At 34.2% G+C, this 18876-nt stretch overlaps 1 protein-coding gene across 2 annotated transcripts; it reads right to left on the bottom strand.

Moving 5' to 3' along the window:
* Positions 1-814: 814 nt before the first annotated feature.
* Positions 815-18574, bottom strand: ZRANB2 (zinc finger RANBP2-type containing 2). 2 transcript variants are annotated; one of them, XM_050804841.1, is made up of 11 exons: positions 18222-18574; positions 16145-16197; positions 15950-16058; positions 14295-14377; positions 9999-10075; positions 9636-9770; positions 8345-8514; positions 6772-6858; positions 4290-4448; positions 3206-3280; positions 815-2668 (listed from the first exon to the last, which is right to left on the bottom strand). In XM_050804841.1, the coding sequence occupies exons 1-10, from the start codon at positions 18275-18277 to the stop codon at positions 3247-3249; spliced, it is 963 nt and encodes a 320-aa protein (XP_050660798.1). In that variant the 5' UTR covers positions 18278-18574; the 3' UTR covers positions 815-2668; positions 3206-3246. The 2 variants fall into 2 exon arrangements, with proteins under 2 accessions (XP_050660798.1, XP_050660790.1); XM_050804833.1 differs by lacking the exon at positions 3206-3280.
* Positions 18575-18876: the final 302 nt, after the last annotated feature.

Consider the following 18876-nt stretch of genomic DNA (forward strand, 5'->3'; position numbering starts at 1 on the left):
TTTCCCTGTGCTTTAACCCTCCTTTTCGCAAAACAGAAGATATGCAAGAGTATATACCCTCACAAGATCATAGGGAGAATTAGATAATGCCTGCAAATCTCACACACTCACACACGAAACTTTTACACACACACACACACACACACACAGTCTTTTAGTTAAACCTGTCTACTCAATTTTCCCAGAAACAGAAATACCATTTCCAGGTAAGGAAAGCCATGAGAGTATTTCTATTTAAAAAATATTTATGTCAAAAACAGGGGGCAAAGTGGAGAAATTCCCTACCTTCTTACCAACATCCACAACACTGGCTATGTACACAAGAGAGCAAGAAGGGGAGATGACATGGTTTCAAAGACCTAATTTAGCTTGGTAATTGTGCCTAGAGATGATCTTGTATTTAGATCTAGTTCTAAACTTGGACATTTATTACCAGATATCATTCAATATTGTTTAGATGAAAGGATTCCAAATAGAAACTTAAGAAAACTTAGCTGTTAAGTGGACAGCTGAGTGCTTTATATAAGGTGACAGTTTAAGAGTAGTTACAGAAGCACACTATGATATGGTATTTTACTACATGGAATGAGGGATGTAATGTTCTGGCAAGAAGTGTGCAACTAATTTAGGAGCTCTATTTAAAAAGAAAAAAAAAGGTTAAAATTAAAAATTCTGAGGTTGCAGTGATAATGGCTTTGGAATTTAAAATACCAAGCAATCATATATAAAAGGTAGGTGAATATAAAGAGTATAAAAAATTAACAAATCAAAGGTAACAAAGAAAACTGTAATTAGTTTAAAAATGGACATTAGATCAGAGTTTAAAAATCTCTAGTTTATTTCAACAAACACCACTTGATGCTTGACTCACAGGCTTTATTTACATTTGTCTACAGTATCATTTCCTTATGAAATGAACTAGTACAGTTTAGTTAAACCAAATGAAATCATAATCATCAGAATTGTCTGTAAACTACTATTAGCTAAATTATAACCTTGCATTTGCTTAGTACAGCCAAAGTTTTAAATACAGAAAGCACAAGAATAAACCAATGGTAACATGTAGAATCTAGATCATCTGGGCAATTCAGAAGGTAGACTTTCAAAAAGTCTGAGGCACAATTACAAGTGAGTAAAAGTTCTTGTGCAACCTACATAAACGCAGCAAAGAAAATTAAGACATAAAAACATGGGAAAGCTCACTGTAAAAATATTATCAAAATATTTCTACATTAGATATTTTGCTTTCATTTTTAGATCAGCTGAAGAGAAAAACATTCACTTTAAAATAAAAACATATTTTTGTTTGGTCTGTCTACGAAATATCTTAAAATGTCGTAATTTTTTATTTAAATTGCAGCAGACAATGTTATGGAAAAAAAAACAAGAAAAAGAAATCAATATCCCATAACAAAAAGCCCCCAAGCACAGTTGTTGATTTCCTTTGATATACTTACCTTGCATTGTCACTGGAAATACTGTTAAGAGAAACCTTTTTATTTTTTAAACCAGAAAACAAACTGAAGCTCATGTGACCAGATTTTAATTTTGAGAAATGAACTCCGAAAGCATTTTAAGCCATAACTTACTTCAAATGAATAGGAAAAATAATGATTTTTGCTTACATCATGTAGAGATAAGCATTCACTTGTTATTCAGAAGAAAATTGTATGCAGTATGTTTATAGTTAACATCTTGAGGCAAATGTTCACTTAAATTCACAATGTCTCCATTGGCCTTTCACCAAAAGAGAAATATACTTTAAAAGCTTACTTCAATTTGCTCATTGACTATGATTTAGCCTTTTCTACGATATCATATTTGGTAACTAGATTTTGAAGAATATCACACAAAGCTTCTTAAAACATTAGTAAACATTTTGAGATGTCTTTATCAAGCAACCATATCAGTAGAGAAGAGATAAACTCTTAAGACTTTCTTTTTTGCCCCAAATTGTGTGTCAAAAAGGAAAATAAATCCCACTTCTCTCCTTGTAGATGTCACAAGATTCTTTCACATTAAATGTGGAGCAAAAAAGTAAAGCTGGATAAAAGAGACACAATGATTCTAAGGCACCCTTAGCAGAGGGAATTTCAAAGTAAAGACATTTACAGTTGGCTGCTTACAATATAGTTTAACTTTTTTTTGGTGAGAATCACTTTGACATCTGTTAACAGCATAAACAGGTTGACTGTCTTTTCCATAAGTATGTTGTTTCCAACTAGTTTCCAGTCTTGCCTCCAAGCCCAAAGTTCAGGCAAGCCTAAGTAATCCTGTCTTAGCCAATGGACAGGATGTATTTGAAAATGAGAAAAACGGGTTTAAATTAGGAAACAAAGTACTCTGTTACAGCTGAAATGGTTTTAAATGAAGCAACTGGTTATAATAATGAATGACAGAGCATCTATTTTGGGACATTATGGCTTAAAATGCTATTTACTTTTAACTTCACAAATAAACACAGCTGTATTGTTTTGAAAAGCAATGAAAGGCATGCACCTCTACTAGCAGATTTAGCACTTCTGACCAAGTAAGACACCAACTTCTTTAAAAATATGCTTCATGCACTGAACTGGATTTTTTTAAGATGTAAATTTTAATACATTATTTCTTTTTTGAACTTGAACGGGAACCAGAATGGGATGATCCAGAAGATGACCTGTGGCGTCTGTAAGACATAATGGAGAGAGCAGGCATTCAAGTAAGCTAGAGCTAAATTTCAGCATTCATTCTTAAGACACTGAAAGTATACAAAATTCAGTACCATGATGCTAGCAAAAAAATTAAAAACTGAGATAGGAACTTACACACATAAAATTATATGTTTAGACTTTGGATATGAGCCCAGTTATCATATAAATACAATTAAAAATTCTCTACAATTTCAAAAGAATCTCATTTCAAAATATAGCCACCTCTCAATTATTTAAGATATTGAAGAAAAGCCTTGCAAAAATGTGTAAAATTACAGAAAATGTACAACAAAAGCATATAAACTTGGTAATGGAAGTGTGACTAAACCAATCTCTGTGACACGGTGTAGAAAGTGTAAGAAGTCTATTATGTAAAAAAGATACAGCAAGGCTTCTGTGTATGAGAAAATATATTCATAAATAAGTTTTGGAAATCTAGGTTACACAAGATGATTGTACAATTTGCTATAGGGTTATATTCATGCAGCTAGTATGAATAAGTCAATATCAACCTGGGTAAAGTAGTGGTGTTCCGTAGGGGTTGGCCCTGGGCTCAGGGTTGTTTAGTGTTTTCACCAATCACCTGGCTTATGGAATAGAGAACATGTTCATTAAGTTTAGATGACAACAAACTAGGGGGATTATATGTGGCTAAGATAAAAATTTGCAGAAGTGGTAAGAAAGCAACAGAATGAATTCCACTCAAAAACAGAGTAATTTTTTAACAAAGAAACAAATGCAGAGAAACAAGACTGTGTGTAATCTTAACATCTAAACTCCAAAATGTGAAGAAGCAAAACTAATCATTCTGTACAAGTAGGAATCATGAGATAATCCTACCACTGAACCCAGCAATTAATAGACTTTACATAATCTTTATCTTTACAAGCTAATAAAATATGAAAAATTTGCAACTACAAATAAAGCCATTAAAATGACTATATAATTGAGAACAGAGAAAATTAATGAAACTAAGTAATTAGCCTGTTGCAGAAAAGGCTGACAGATGACAGTTGCACTCTTCCAATATTAAGTGTCAGTACACATAAAGTAACCTAACATAGGCCTTTCTCAAAAAATATTTGGACTGCAATATGAAAAATGTATTAGCTACAAGGAATAATTTCCTTATAGATAAAGGGTATGAAGCATTTGCTGTGGAAATGCATTTACACATATTTAAATGAGGACAGATTCCCAGTGATCTGAAAGTTAATTTTTTATTAGATGCTCTAGAATTCTTGACTATTAGTATTGAAAGAAGCCTAAGTATAAAAGTCAACTCATAAATTACTTCGACATATAGCTCCTCAATTGCAATCTCAAAAGACAGAAATAACCGAGAGTTGGCTATAAAAATTATAAATGGAAATAAAAATTTAAACAATAAAATGATCAAAGAATGGTTTGATCTACAATTCTAAACAACCTGATCAAAATACAAAGGATAAACAAAGTAATGTTTTTTTGAAGTTCAAAGTTGAAAAGTAGAAAGTTGGAACACAGGAGATAATAAAAATCTAACCCTTGACTAGGAAAGTTTATCTATTAAACACACTTAAGAACACCCATTCTTATTTCTACAGAAACCCAAACCTTTCGGGTGACCGTGATCTTGTTCGTCTTTTTTTGCGATCACCAGATGAAGAAGATCTAGAACGACTTCTCTTTCTGTTCCTCTCAGGAGAAGATGATGAACTTGAATAAGATCTTTTTCGTGGGGAAGAAGAGCCCCTGTGGGACCTGGAGCTGGATCTTCATTGATTGAGAAACAAATCAAACATTTCATTAAAAGAAGAAATAAGGAAGATTATTTAGTTATCAGATAGCTCCAAAAACAAACAGGATTTATAACAACTATGAAAATTTTATAAGGAAGAATACTTACTGCTTACTCAACAGAAGACTTCTGGATCAACTATGAAAACATTCTACTTAAACATTATTTTAATTTTTCCCTTTAAAATTTTATAATGTGTAATTAAAACCCTGCTTACTATATCAAAATAGAATTTAAAACTTTTTTAAGGCTTTCCAAAATATACACAAATATTATAGTATTATAAAATCAGCAGGTAACTGCATTAACAGGACTTCATGTTTAGAAACTACATCCTTACATTTGAGAAGAAAATACGTATCTTATATACCACTTCCCAAGGAAAATAAACATAATTCCATGTGGAATTATTCAACTCATTAAACTGTTACAGAAAAATCAGGCATATGGGACAGAAACAAAAGACTAGTAACTGTACTAAATTGCTACATATTCAAAAATAAATAAAAAGTAACTTTAAAATGATTTATATTTACAATACTTATTTTTATGAAAACCCACTATTTATGAAGTATGAAGTGTTGACATTCACATGCTTCACGTAGAAGTAAATGTGTAAATGTTTAAATACAAATTTTTTTTTCTTCACTTGTATATTTTGGTTGAAGGAATTTAGCTCAAACTTCCCAAGAAATTCACCTTTGGGCTTAAAATAAAACCAGAAAGCCCAAAAGGAGAATTCTTTGGAAAGTTACAAGCAATGAAAAAATGGGAAGAATATGAAGGCTGTTCTGTAAACCTTAATTATAATGGTTCCCAAAGGGAATACCATAACTTAAGGATTTTTACCTATAAAGCACTTAAATAATAATGGTAACAATAAAAAATAATTTGCGCTCTACTTTTTTTTTTTTGAGACAGGGTCTTGCTCTGTTCCCCAGGCTGTGGTGCAGTAGCATGGCTCACTGCACCCTCAATCTCCAGGGCTCCAGTGATCCTTCCACCTCAGCCTACAGAACACACCACCATGCCTGGCTGGTTGTTTTAATTTTTATTTTTAGTAGACGAGGTCTCACTGTGTTGCCCAGGCTGGTTTCAAACGCCTGGGCTCAAGCAGCCCTCCCACCTCGGCCTCCCAAGGCATTGGGATTACGGACATAAGCCACCAAGCCTGGCCTTGTTACTTATTTCTTATTGGCTTATAATGCAAGTGTGCACATCATTCTTTTCTCCTTAACATGATTACACTGTGGCAGTCCTTTAATGCTAAATTTGATTCAAAGCAGCAAATACTTTTACCAAAAGAGCCACGGTGAGACTTCAACATGAATTTCCACAAATATGGAATTTCATTTTCTATTTTAGATGCTTTTAGTAAGTCATCATAAATTAACTTAAAAACAAAGAGAGCACATTTTGACTAAATACAGAAAAATTTCCTGAAAGAGCATCTTTCAAATTATGTTTCCCTCTACAGATGTGAGTACATGCAACCTGAAAGTTTACAACAGTCTACTACTTAAGACCACATCCTATCTCAACTAACCTACTAGATTTCCTGATTTAGTTTTGAGAGTGTTTTGTGCTCTATAAATAATACTGTGTGTAAAACTAGAAAGGAAAATGAGAGTACAGTACTCTCTAGGAACTTTATCTGATATAAATGGCAAATTTGTTTCTGAAAATATTGAAACAACTGCCATGCAAAACAGAACCTGTTTTGAGGCATGGTTATTTTTCTTCCTTTTAATAATGAAGAAAATTTTTCTTTTTATTTACATATGTAATTTTATTTGAACTACTATTATTTATTTTTTTTTGAGACATCGTCTCACTCCTGTCACCCAGGCTGGATTACAGTGATCAAGGCTCACTACAACCTTGTCTCTAAGGCTGGTTTCACATTCCTGGCCTCAAGTGATCCTACCACTTCAGCCTCCCAAAGTACTGGGATTATAGGCATGAATCACTGTGCCTGGCCATATATAATCTTAATATACAATGTGGCAATAAGACTTGGCTTCATCTTCCTACTTCATCACATCTTAGTGCCAAAATAATAAACACTGCATAATGCAAAATAGCCACCTGATTTCAACCATGGGAATGTCTTGGCACACTGCTGGCAATGGAAACATTTCATGGTGAGAAAATTAAGCTGAGGCAAGTGCATTAGTTTTCTAATGCTAAAATAAAATTGACAAGTAGAAGCAAAATAAGGGGGAAAAAGCAGCAACACCTTCTGCAGCCTTTAAATATTTTTCTCTCTGCTTTACAGAGAGATGCTACCTCATTCACCTTGATTTCGACCCACGAGATCTCGAACGTTCTCTGGAACTGGAACGAGATCTTGACTGCGAACTGGAAGAACTTCTTGAACGGGACCTGGAACAACATGGAAGGATTTTTTTTTCCAGGACCACTTAATTGAGCTTTGTGATATGAACACTGAAAGAAAGATATGTATTAGAGTTCATTTTCATATAAAAAGATAACTATACGAGATATATACTTTCAAAACATAGTATTTTAAATTAGATAAGATTCAGTAACAAAATGTAATTAAAAAAATAACTATCACTTTCCAAGTGATTAAATTACCCTAAAGCCACTCAACTAGACAAATAAAACATCAAGTATTATCACTTTATTACAAAAACAATGAATACTTTGTTTACAAGTAACTAGAAGCTACCCAGAATACATGCAAGAAAACAGAATGTTGCAGTTTATACTTAATTTCTCTAAAATGTCTCCATCATTTTCCTTTATAAATCCCCTTTTACTTTTGTTTCTAGTTAGTACAAAGTTTTGAATGTTGGCATGTGTATATTTCATCCCTATATGTTTCTGTTTACTCAATGCTTAGAGAATTAAAGGGAAAATGTGTAATTCTGTCATTGTTAGGTAATTATATTATTGGAAAATATGACACAAGGGGAGACATGGTTCATACAAATTTTAAAACTCACAAAATTCATTAATCTAATTTACAACTATAATTTGTCTTTTATAATAATAACCTGTAGAAAAAGATCACTATATTTTTACCAAAAAATTACTAGCTATAGCCCCACTTTGTTAAGCTTTCAGGCTCTGTAGTGCTCAATTAACATATATCTAATTGTTATACACTAATAGCTAATATTTTATTCCTAAATATGATTAAAATTCATTGCCCATGCCATCACTTAACTGTGATTAAGGTTCTTCAAGAGGACACTGTTAAATTTAAATCACTGCTTTCACTCACTTAAAATTTTATTTTTATTGTTAACTATAAAATCAGAGATTACATATTTTACATCAACAAATAAAAGAATATTCAAGTATAACAAATGAGTCCTCTATTTAGTTTACTCCTGGACTTCTCAAAATTATGAGCATTAAGTCAACAGAACTAACACGGCTGAATTTGCTCCTTTATTCAGAATACTGATATCAAAGCAAACTATTTAAACACTGTGTAACAAGCAATGATTTAATGCCTAGAAAATTTCTGTGCTAGCCTTTAACATCTTGAACGAAAATACAGATCTTCCCTTTACTTAATTTCTAAATGTAAGCTATCTCTTTAGATTAATTAGATGTAAGTGTATGTAAAAATTTAATTCAGTTTTTAAGTCTGTTTTAGTCAAAAGCATGAGGCTAAAATAAATTAAGGAAGTTTCATGCTAAGACTTCACATTTCTAAAAATACTGGACAACAACTGTATGGCACTAAGCTGAAAAATTATTTTAAAAGTTGACTTGAATTAAATTTTTAAAATAAAAAGGAAAGTTTATTTCGTCAAGAAAAACAAAATTTGTAAATAAAAAAGTTAGATACTGACATTTTGACTGGTGTTACCCTTGACCTGTACCCGTTTACCTGGACCTAGACCTTGAACTTGAGGGGGAGGATGAGCGTGATGAAGATCGTGAATGTGAAGATCGAGACTTTGAGCGACTTCGTCTATTAGATTTCTTTTTATTACTATCTTCTTCTTCACTGGCATCAAGATTATATTTTGAGAGATCAGCATCATCTTCATCCTCATCCTAACAAAAATTCAATTATAATTAGACATTTAGATATTAGTGTTACCTACCAGGAAAGATAAAACAGTTAAGTGTACTGAGCACCTCCACATACATATATCACAGTTATCTCAGCAAATTCATTTGGAATTCTAAAATTCACCTACTAAACTCATCTCAAATAAACAGACTTGACAACTTTGTCTCAGGTATTGCACAGACATAAACCTGGAGGTCATACACAACTTTTTCTGTCACACATATGCATCACCCAATAATTTTCAAGTCCACCTCCTTAAAAGTCCTTGAATCCACCATTCTTGGTCTTAAAAACTCTGTTCTTTATTCTCTAGCATATTATAGTAACCTCTTAGCTGGTCTCCTCAAATCTGAAGATCCATTCTATCTCTCTAATATCTCAATATACTGACAGTCATCACTCTGAAACACAGGCCAGATAAATACATCTCACTTTTTTCTTAAAAACTTTAAAACTGGCTTATTATGTCTTTAGTTGCATTCTCGGACCTCTTATGATCAGGCTCTAAGGTACCCTTAATATGGAATAAAACTTACACTCTGGCCTGACAGAACAAGTATCACCAGACCTGAAGTGTGTGCTGTCCCCCTCATCTCATTCTCTCCTCTGCTCTAATTATACTGGCCTATGTATGATATTTTTGAAGGCTGCCGGCTTATCTCCTATTTAGGGAACCTGTATTTGCTGTTCTCTAACTAAATATGCTCTCACCTCAGCTCTTATTGCTGGCTCCTTCCTATCATTCAAGTTTCAGCTCAAACTTCACCTCCTTAGACATCAGCAAAAACCAAAGTTGCTTCTAAACTGTTATCACATCATGTATCTTCATAAGACTATTGCTATCAAAATTATCTATTTATATCTTTCCTCCTCTAGAACTGAATAAGAGAAAGGTGGTTCTGTTTTGGTCACTACTGTATCTCCAGAACAGTAGTGTTCCAAGTACAAATAGTACTCAGCAGAGTGGAAACCCAAAACCTTTGTGAGAACAAATGAAAACACAGAATATATCTTCACCAAGTGTCTGAGGTTGTCAAAAGCATTCATGTTATGGTGTAACTCTCATAAGACAAAAGGGAAATAGGACAAGAAAATTGTTCACCTCATCTAATTTGTATTTGGAAAGATCTTCATCCTCATCCTCTTCTTCTCCCTCTGATTCTTTATCTTCAACTTCCTTTAATATAGATGCAGGACCAACTGCTTTCCCTCTGTATTTTTTCTTTTTACGTCCAAACTAGAGAAAAACAATTTCAAAATACGTGTCAGCTGACAATGCATTAAACTTAATACATTTTCTAAAAAATTATTTTTAGATATTTATGATTTCCTGAAAATGATCAGTTGCTGAAGACTCAAATTGCACTTACAAAAATAAAATACGTTTAAGTTTTCCTTTGCATTTAAGAATTTTTTCTATGTTTTTCTAATTTATATTCAATCTGAACACCAATATATAGCTTACCTCATCATATTCACCATCAGATTCTTCTCTTTCTATATATTCAACATTTTCTCTTTCATTAAAACCACCACCATATCCTTAAAAAAGAGGGCACAAACTGTTACCTGATGACAACTGATTTAAATAATAAACACAGCATGCCCAAATCTCCAAACAACAAAAATCTAATCAACAATAGAGCTGCCTACCCATCTAACAAATTACTAGTCTTTAAGAAAGCATATTAGAAATCACCACAGAAAATAAATAGAACTTAGTTGGAACGTCACATGGCTATACTTCTAGCTCTTTTCAATTCCAATTTGTCCTACATGACTTATTTAATTCATAGAATGTATTGGTGGAAAACATCTCAAACTTCTGCTATAAAGTTTAAAGGACTATTCTCTATAGTTTATCATAATTCTTCTGGGAAGAATTCTTCTGGGCTCAGTAACAACCAAGCATTAAATTCCACTGTTTACCAGATGCAAATAGTCTGAAATCTTCTGACACACTAAAATTTTGCTACTTTAAAATGTAGCGGGCCTTATTAGAGCTTGGAAAATTCCTAATTACACAGACAAACACAGTAACACAATAAAAGCCATCTTTTGGCCCTGGTTTAATTGGTATAAACACATAGGTAAAAGTCACATAGGTTCTCTGAAGTAGCCAGAACATTTTGAAATTAAATTATTCTATTAAAAAGTAGTTGAGATTAGCAAACCACTGTTCTTTCATGTCATACCCAATGTATACGATTCATTTGGCAGGTCTCTGACATAAGCTTAAAGGAGAGACTGGAATTAAAGAAAATGAGCTAGTTTTAGGAAAAGTGAGCTGACATATTCTGAAAAAGTCTCCTGTTGAAAATTAAAGAGGTATGCGTTGATCAAGAGTAAGACAATCTAACTGGTCACATACTCCAGAGCAGTATCAGGACATGCGGCCCGTGATTTTCAGACTTAAGGACTTCATTCATCAGCAAAATATTAAATAGATTTATAATAAAATATTTTATAAAAATTAGGACTTGTAACTTAAAATTTGCCTATCATGAATATTTAAAAAATCTTTTTAAAATTTCACTTTCTGGAAAAAAAAACCCACACGAATACAACATCTTTTCTTCATTATACTTTGCACTAGTGAAAACTTTAAAATAGTTGGAAGTTAATAAAAATATTTTTAAACATACATGGGATCTAAATGGGAAATAATTTACATAGGAAAAAACTGAAAAAATATGACGAATATGGAAAGCTCAAAAATAAATCATAGTAAGATCAGAAGTGAACTATAACACATGTAGTTAATTTTTCAAAAGTATGTAAATAAAATTATTTTAAAAGGCAGCAAAATAATCTGTTGACAACAAAGACATTAGTAAGGTATGTTGTATGAACCCATACAATATAAATCTAGCTCATTAACTCTTTCCCTATAAATGGAAAATACACTAGCTCCCTATCGTGAAAACACTGAAGCATATAATTTTCACTGAATACCTGAGATAGTGGAATCAATGGAATGGTACGTATGTTTCCTTCATTCTACTGATTTAAAGCATTTTAGGTAATGCGTATAAATTGGTTTTATTTCCACTCTTGCCACACCTCTCCTAATTACTTCTCCACACACAGAAAAAAGAGTGTTTAATCCATTACTCAGGTAACTCATCTTTCCCTTCTTAGCTTAAGCATAGCTTTCCTAAAGAGGACTTCATTAATCTTTGCTGCTGTAAGACTATTTTGCTCACCTAGGTATCCCCAGCACCTTGCACAGTGGCCTATAAATGTCTTCAAGGAATGAATACAGAAAACACAATTCTGGAATCATCTAATGAATTTGAATTTCTTCAGAAAGCTTTAGAAAGTAACCAAGAATTTCTGTGTAAGTCTTACAATGAATATATTTTCAAATTTGTCTCACAGTATAATATAAAAGCTGAGCAAGGGACAGGAAAGAATCAAACACAGGTTTAAAATGAATGTTTGGATCAGGATTGTGACAATGGAAAAAAAGCAGGAAAGGGGGATGAATATAACATGTACTTCAAAGGAAGAACCAAGGCACTAACAGGAAAATTCTGTGATTCTACTCTCTGAACAATTAATTCAACTCCTGATAACTTATTCTAAGGAAATACTCCAAAAGAATAAAAATCGCAATGTGCCAAGATTGTTTTTATGCCATTATCTTTAATTTTTTTTTTTTTTAAAGCTGACCAAAACAAAAATAATCCTAAATCCCGAAACAGAAGAAGTAAATTACTGAACAATTTGATGGAATTACACAGGATAAGGCAGCAATCTTTCAGAGGTAGTGAATCACATTCTCTTTTATTCATATCCTGTCTCATGCTTAGGAAATGCTCCCTGAACCCTGCGCTGCTTTATTATAAATAGCGAAAAGAAAGTGGAAAGCAACAGAGTAAGTCGTTTCACACCTTCAACTGTTACCAGCAAAGACAAATACTTGTAGTAAGGGAAGTGAGAAAGGTTCAAGACACCAGAATGACCGAAAAATGGCCAATATAAAATTTACCAAAACTAAACTATAGTTCTTGTGATAATGAAACTGTAAAGGAGTCAGGAAATAGGTCAAAAGTTTTTTTAAGTTTTGAAACTGTTAAAAAGATTTTAGACTTTATCCTAAAAGCAATCAAAATGGGTTTTTAAAAAAGGGTTTTAAATTTGGAAATAAAAATATGTAGAAACCAGCTAGGTGGCTATTTTTCCACAAAACATAATAATATCTTTGCCTAGGGTGGTAATGGAAAAGAATTTTGGGGGTATTGGGAGATACCAAGAAGGAGCTATCTAGGCTAAGAAGGACATCTAGATTTCCAGCTTATGTAACAAATGTATGGTGAGTGGTACTAATCATGAGAAACAGATCATTGGAAGAGGGTCAGGTCCCAGGGGTAAAAATCACAAATTCAGTTTGAATATAATGAGTTTGACATTTGCATGGCAATGTTGAATAGGCAGCTGGATATATGGGTCAAAGAAGTCTGAGCTGGAGACATAAACTTGTATATCATGGCAAAGTTACTTAAAACTTTGGGCTTAGAAGAAAACACCTAGAAAATAGAGGAAAGAAAGAGGGTCAGGGATGGCTGCAAAGAATCCCAACATCAGTGGCCAAAAGAAGAGAAACCTGCAAAGGAGACAGAATAAACAATCAATCAAACGGGGTGGGGGAGGGGTGGTGGTGGAGGTGCGGGTGTACCTTAGGTAAGGGAAGAAAAAAACGAGATCCTTGTCAGAAGGCCTTAACTTACCCAATCAGTGGAAAGGCAAAATCACTTCCTAAGGTAGGATTTGAGGATTGAAAATGGTGGTGGGGCAGGGGAGGGGCAGATCGAGGACATTATGTTATAATGTTCTCACATATGTGAATATAATTTTTTAAATGGGGTGGAGGGGATAAAAGGAGAATTTCTGTTGAAGTCTGGAAGAGCTAGGTTGAAAAGATTCAACAGTGGCCCTCTGATCCCTAGAAACTAAACAGACAATGAAAATGGCCTAAAGTTAGAGAGGCAAAGAAAAGAGGGAAGTAGTTCACCAAGTCTAAGTGTGACAGGGTGACTATATATAGAAGGAATCCTTTGATCATGTGACATATAAGCAGTTGAATGACAAAATCAGATTTTAAGTAAACAGATAATGTGGTTGGGCTAATTGGTGATAATGGAAAAACTATATGCTATTAGGTAAACATTTTCATTTCACCAGTAACAACACACAAAGCTAGTGATCAGCTATTAATTAGGCCAATGATTACCAAACACCATCCAAAACACCTGCAGATTTTGGAAACCCACCACCAAGTAACTTCAACAGTTCTGCACTTTGCAATCTGTATTTTAAAAAGTTTTTCAGATGATCCTAACACATAGTTAAGTTGCAGAATTATTGACAAAGCTTTAGAACACTTTAAATTGTGTGGCTTTGCCCTTTTAAGTCACAGCAGACTATCAAAAGAATTTAAAAATGGTATCATTATATCATTACTAATAAAACACGCAAACCAGTGAAAGGGAGAGGAGGAGAATATTTCTAAAAGTATTCTTATGTCCCTCCTTGTTAGGATAAAGGTCCCTAACACTGTTATTTTATAAATTGTGAAACTGTGAAACAACAGATTTGTATGTGTGTATGGGGGGAAAAAATTCCAGTAAGAAACATTCAGAGCAGAATAAACAGACTCCTCACTTACTGTGGCTCTTACTCGAAGGTGATACAATTATTGTTTCAATATTTAGTGCTTTAAAAAAAACCATTTGGTTAAACTGTGGTTGTATCATACCTGTTCTTTCTTCTAATTTAGCATACTTTGGAGTATTACACATATTACACTCTGATCTTCTGGCCCAATTCACATTGCTGCAACTTTAGAAGTGAAAAACACCAAATTAGTAGGCTATAATATAGATGAATATCAAATTTTTAGATATTTTAGAATTTTAAAATAAAAACTAGGATGAAACCACTATCAACATGTTATTAAGTGGTAATGTAAACAAAGAAAAGGTACAATGGTCTGAAGAGTAAATGCGGATTCCAACAACGGACTGAACCATTTAAGCAGAGAAGCAAAATTTATACAGTATGAAGAATGCCTTTGTAATTTTGAGAAGTAAATGACAAATCATAACCACAGGCCAAGTATCACTAATCCACAAATTCAAAATCCGAAAATGTTCCAAAATCTAACTTTTTGGGAGAGGACATGACAAAATAGAAACGCTCACTGGAGCATTTCAGATTTTCAGATTAGGGATGCTGAACCCACAAACATTTCAGATAACTGATACTGAACCTGTATAGAAATTCTGATGCCTTATGAAAAAATATAACTTTAAAGGCTCCACTAATGTCTCAGTCTCTGAATATACCTTAAAGAGTATGGTTATACCCTATAAATAATGTTAATTTACTTTTTGAGGTATCAGTTCAAGCACTGAATTCCAAAGCATACCAAATCCAGTGACCAAATCTGTTGCTGGAAACTTTTCCAGCAATCTAGAGGATCAGAAATTTATTTAAGACTCTAGGGTGGGGAATAGTGGCTCATGCCTCACCTGTAAACCCAGCATTTTGGGAGGCCAAGGTAGGCAGAATGCTTGAGCTCAGGAGTTCGAGCATCCTGGGCAACATGGTAAAACCCTGTCTCTACCAAAAACATAAAAAAATGAGCCAGGCATGGTGGTGCGGGCTTGTGGTCCCAGCTACTAAGGAGGCTGAGGTGAAAAGATTGCTTGAGCCTGGGAGGTAGAGGTTACAGAGCTGAGATCGCCCCCACTGCACTCCAGCCTGGGTGACTGAGTGGGACCTCGTCTCAAAAACAAAAAACACAAAACAAAAAATACAAACAAACAAAAAGAGAAATTTATTTAATACTTTTTTGGTTTACTCCTCTTTCATACACATAGGATTCATCTGCACAGAGAAAAGATGGAAGTTGGAAAAATCAATAAAGAATTAAATCTAAGCCTGAAAATAAAAATCATTAAGAAACCTACCTATAATTAGACATAATTACTTATGGCACACAACTTATGAATCTAACATTATTTTGTAAATAGGCAAAATGAGTTTCATGGTGTATTTCACACTAACTATACAGTCTAAAAATTGGGGGGATTTTTCAATAATAGAAAGAAGTAGGCCTTAGTACTTTTAAGTACCGCCACCCCCCAATTTTGGTTTTTAGCTCACCATAAGCATTTGTTTACTGGTATACATAATCCGTCACAGTGACAACTATTACCATTAAAAAATGCAAAGAATAATTTCAAATTTCTTTATACGATACTTAAAGGTGAGACTGAATAACAATACCTTGGATTTAAAAGGTTACCCTGGCTTGTCAATGTGGTTAATAAGAGCTGTAATATAAACAAGTAGTGGCCAGATCTATTATTTTGGAAGAAAGAGCAGACAATAATTTAAAAAACATACGTTTTACATTGCCAGTCATTAGCACTAAATAGGCCTCGGCTCTTTTCTGCAAGTGTCTTTCCTATTTCAGTGCCCCCAGCTTTCATCATCTTGGCCTCAGTTGTTTTCTCTGAAAACAGAAAAATCATGCAATATGAACCTGGAGAAATAAATGATATATATACAGTACAAATAGAATCTTCTTTAAATACTTACCCCGACCACATCGATTACAGCTGGTTCTTCTAGCAAAGTTTACATTTCCACATCTGAAAACAAATAAAAAGCATTTATAAAAATTTAAATTTGTAAAATTTTACATTTTAACTTGCCCTCACTACATCTGGAATTCATAACTTCTAATACATCTTAGTCATGTTAATGTCAATGCTACCAACAAAAAACTCCTCACAATTTACTGGGGGAAAAATATTAGACTGGAGTCACAAATTCAAAATAAGATATTCCAATCTTCCATGTACCCGTTATGTGATCTTGGTTAAGTTACTTAAGATCTCTGCCTCAAGTTCTCACGTTAGCAGATATCATTAGTTATAATCCCTTTACAAAGTTAGAAGTGACAGTTAACTCCACTTCAGTAATTACTTACAAGGTACCAGGGAGTTTTAAACCCTAGGGGTGGACCAATGAGGAAAAAACTTATAAATCAAGGAGGCTTCATGGATCTTAATGAAATTATATTTTTACAGGTAGTAGGTAGGATGGTAAGGAATCAAAGATGATAGGTTGTACTAACTAAAAATACAAAAAGGTTCAATAATTTTAAGAAAGACATGTAATGCTTAAATTTTAAAAAGCTGATTTTTAAGGCATTATACTAGAATACAATACAGATGTGAAGTATGGGATGACACTAAAGTGAAACTCTAAATAATATTTAGGCTAAGTTTTTCCCCTAAAAATATTCCTTTTAACTCCATTAAACATGGAAAATATACTCTGAAAATTTCTCCTGTATTTATACATATTGTACAAGCAACTTTCTATTCATATATTTGTAAATGAGTTGAAATGCACTCTCCTTGCAAGTCCTACCTCAAGTATCTGGGTGTGCTGTCATTAAAGACACTGACAAAAGCACATTATTTTACAGGTAACAACAAAGTCAGAAGTTGTTGTTCTAAATCTTTTGAACATTTTCAATAACGTCTTATCACTCAGAGCAATACTATCGATAATATATAACTTTGGTTCTATTCAATATCATTTGTTAGGCTTGAACTACTCCTTCAGGTCATCTTAATATCAAATTACTATCAATAGCTACCAGTTAAAATTTGCTACACGTCATTGTCTACACACCCTATCCATGTTATTTCATGTTTTCATAAAAAAGTAATTCTATTCCTTTTTCAGCAGTTAAATTAATGGAATTTTAACTCAACCAAGGTTTGTTCCAAAGTTTTTGCTCTTTACAATCAAAACCTCTTTATTTGTGGCTAACTTAGGTACAATAAATAAAAGGCTTTTATATGAACATGAGTTGTACGTTAAATTATTTTCCATGTTATTTCTGAATAGATACATCTACTTGTGCACCCTTCAAAAAAAATCTGATTAACAATTTAGTAGAGTACATTGGCGTTGGCAACAATGTCAAAAAGCAGAGCCACTAACACACGTGCTTCTCTGCTGCAGGCATCTTAAGGGCTGAGTAGGCAAAAACACAGGCCTCTTCCCTCCTTTTCGGCTCTAAGGAGGCGAAATGCCCAATTCTTGTGGAGAAATGATCCACAAAGAAAATGTCAGAATTTTCCAAATCAAAGAGGTTAGAGTTTGGGGAAAAGGGAAAAATAGTACGGAGGAAAAGTTTGAGTAAAAATACAAAACGAGGTGAACTATAAGAGGCAAAAGGACGAGTGCGAGGAAGCAATATTTTCCGTGAACAAGAATAAAGTTCTGCAGAGAAAAGTCACGTGGGGGAGATCCAACACCAAGCTGGCCTGACCGGAGAGATTTCCTATCGCTGAAACCTGGTCGGGGCGGGGGTGGGGCGTGGGGCTAAAAGGTAGGCCATCTCGCACTCTAAAAAGAGAGGCTATCTTGGAGAGGTAATGTCGACGAAACGCTTAAGACATATCTAGAACAAAGACTCCGGAAAGACCTCTCTCGTGAGGAGATTGGGAGCCTTATTCCCGCCCGGGAACTGGCGGTTCGCCGCCTCAACCCGTCTTAAGGCAAAGGAAATCATAGAAAAGGAAAATGCCGAACGGACCTGGCAAAGCTTCCACTAATAAACTCCGCCCCAATTCAGGACCCTTCTTGAACTCACTTTTTGTCAGGGCAAATCCAGTCCCCGTCACTGACTCGGAAATTCTTGGTCGACATCTTGAACGCCACCAGCACAGCCACCCGCAGCTCTGTCTTCACAGGAGGAAAGCGGGCCGGGGACTTTCGGCAACTCGGGGCTGTCCCCACACTGCCTGACTCGCGCCTACTACTGCGTCAGGGTTTGATAATGAGGGAACTGACCAGGAATTCAGCTTATACGTTGTTGTCCAGACTAAGATGCCTGTGCTACTGTTTCTTAGATGAAAAAGTTAAAATACAAATATCTTTTCTAGGACTAAACTAACAGGCGTCATAAGGACAACCCAGATAGGAGGCCTTCGTGGCACTAGAAGCCTCGGAGAGCCCCCTACAGGTGGGAGGACCCAAGAGTAAAGTACTTCCGCTTCCATAGGTGGAGCTGGAAAGGTGGAGACGGAAGTGACTGATCAATTCAGGGGCGTGGGGTTCCTTTAGGGCGAGAAGCGGCTCGGGCTCTTCAAATTTTTAGGGAAATTATTTTAATAAGGCACAAAAATTCCGTTATTTCATGCACGTGGGATGTCGTTAAGAAACCTATTTTTTATATATACATAAATAGGTGTAACAGATAAGTAAGCATGGGAACCAACTGGTAATTTTAAAACTGAGATATTGCC

This window comes from Macaca thibetana, chromosome 1 (assembly GCF_024542745.1).
Source record: "Macaca thibetana thibetana isolate TM-01 chromosome 1, ASM2454274v1, whole genome shotgun sequence".
Lineage (NCBI taxonomy): Eukaryota > Metazoa > Chordata > Mammalia > Primates > Cercopithecidae > Macaca > Macaca thibetana.